The sequence below is a fragment of the Rhincodon typus genome, chromosome 7 (genome assembly GCF_021869965.1).
Source record: "Rhincodon typus isolate 14 chromosome 7, sRhiTyp1.1, whole genome shotgun sequence".
In the NCBI taxonomy this organism is placed as follows: domain Eukaryota; kingdom Metazoa; phylum Chordata; class Chondrichthyes; order Orectolobiformes; family Rhincodontidae; genus Rhincodon; species Rhincodon typus.
Genome location: NC_063338.1, coordinates 97,245,123 through 97,245,802, shown reverse-complemented (window position 1 = coordinate 97,245,802; position 680 = coordinate 97,245,123). Strand labels below are relative to the sequence as shown.

The following is a 680-nucleotide window of genomic DNA, read 5'->3' as shown; positions in this document are numbered from 1 at the left end:
TGTACTGTCTTGTACTGTACTGCACTGTCTTGTACTGCACTGTACTGTACTGCACTGCACTGTACTGTACTGTCTTGTACTGCCCTGCACTGTACTGCACTGCGCTGCACCGTACTGTACTGTTCTGCACTGTACTGTACTGCACTGTACTGTACTGCACTGCACTGTTCTGCTCTGTGAGCTGCTGTGGCTGTATTTTCCACCAGAGAGACAGCCATCATCCACCTCCACATCACGCCCTCCCCCTCCCTCTTCACCTCCACCTCAACCACCTCCCTCCACCACTCCACCTCACACCACCCCTCCTCCCCCACACCAACCCCTTCAAACCCCTCACCCCTTCCACCCCCAACTCCTCCACCCCTGCATCATCACCCCGTCCATCCCCTCCACACCCCCGATTTCAGTGATGAAAGTTTCCAACCACGTGGGATCCTTCTTGTCTTACCTTGGGGTTGAGTTTGCTGATGTCATAGCGTTGCTCAGATAGGTTAAAAAGCTGTAAACAGAGGGAATGGATTCATGAGGAACTACACTGGCAATGACTGGCAATGACAAAAATCACACACTTACACTCTGCTCACTACCAGGCCATTCAACCCATCTGATGCATGCTAGTGTTTTGCAATCCTCCTGCACTTTGGTCATCCTGTCTGACTGAGATTGGCTGTGTGCAAATA

At 51.8% G+C, this 680-nt stretch overlaps 1 protein-coding gene across 1 annotated transcript in view; it reads right to left on the bottom strand.

The window, feature by feature from the left end:
- The window catches only part of LOC109937127 (tensin-1-like), a 112,114-nt gene extending 111,640 nt beyond the window's left edge, over window positions 1-474 (bottom strand). The window contains exon 1 of the mRNA XM_048599287.1: window positions 449-474. Coding sequence (XP_048455244.1) covers window positions 449-474 — 26 coding nt within the window. The remainder of the gene's footprint in view (window positions 1-448) is intronic.
- Between the last annotated feature and the right edge of the window lie 206 nt (window positions 475-680).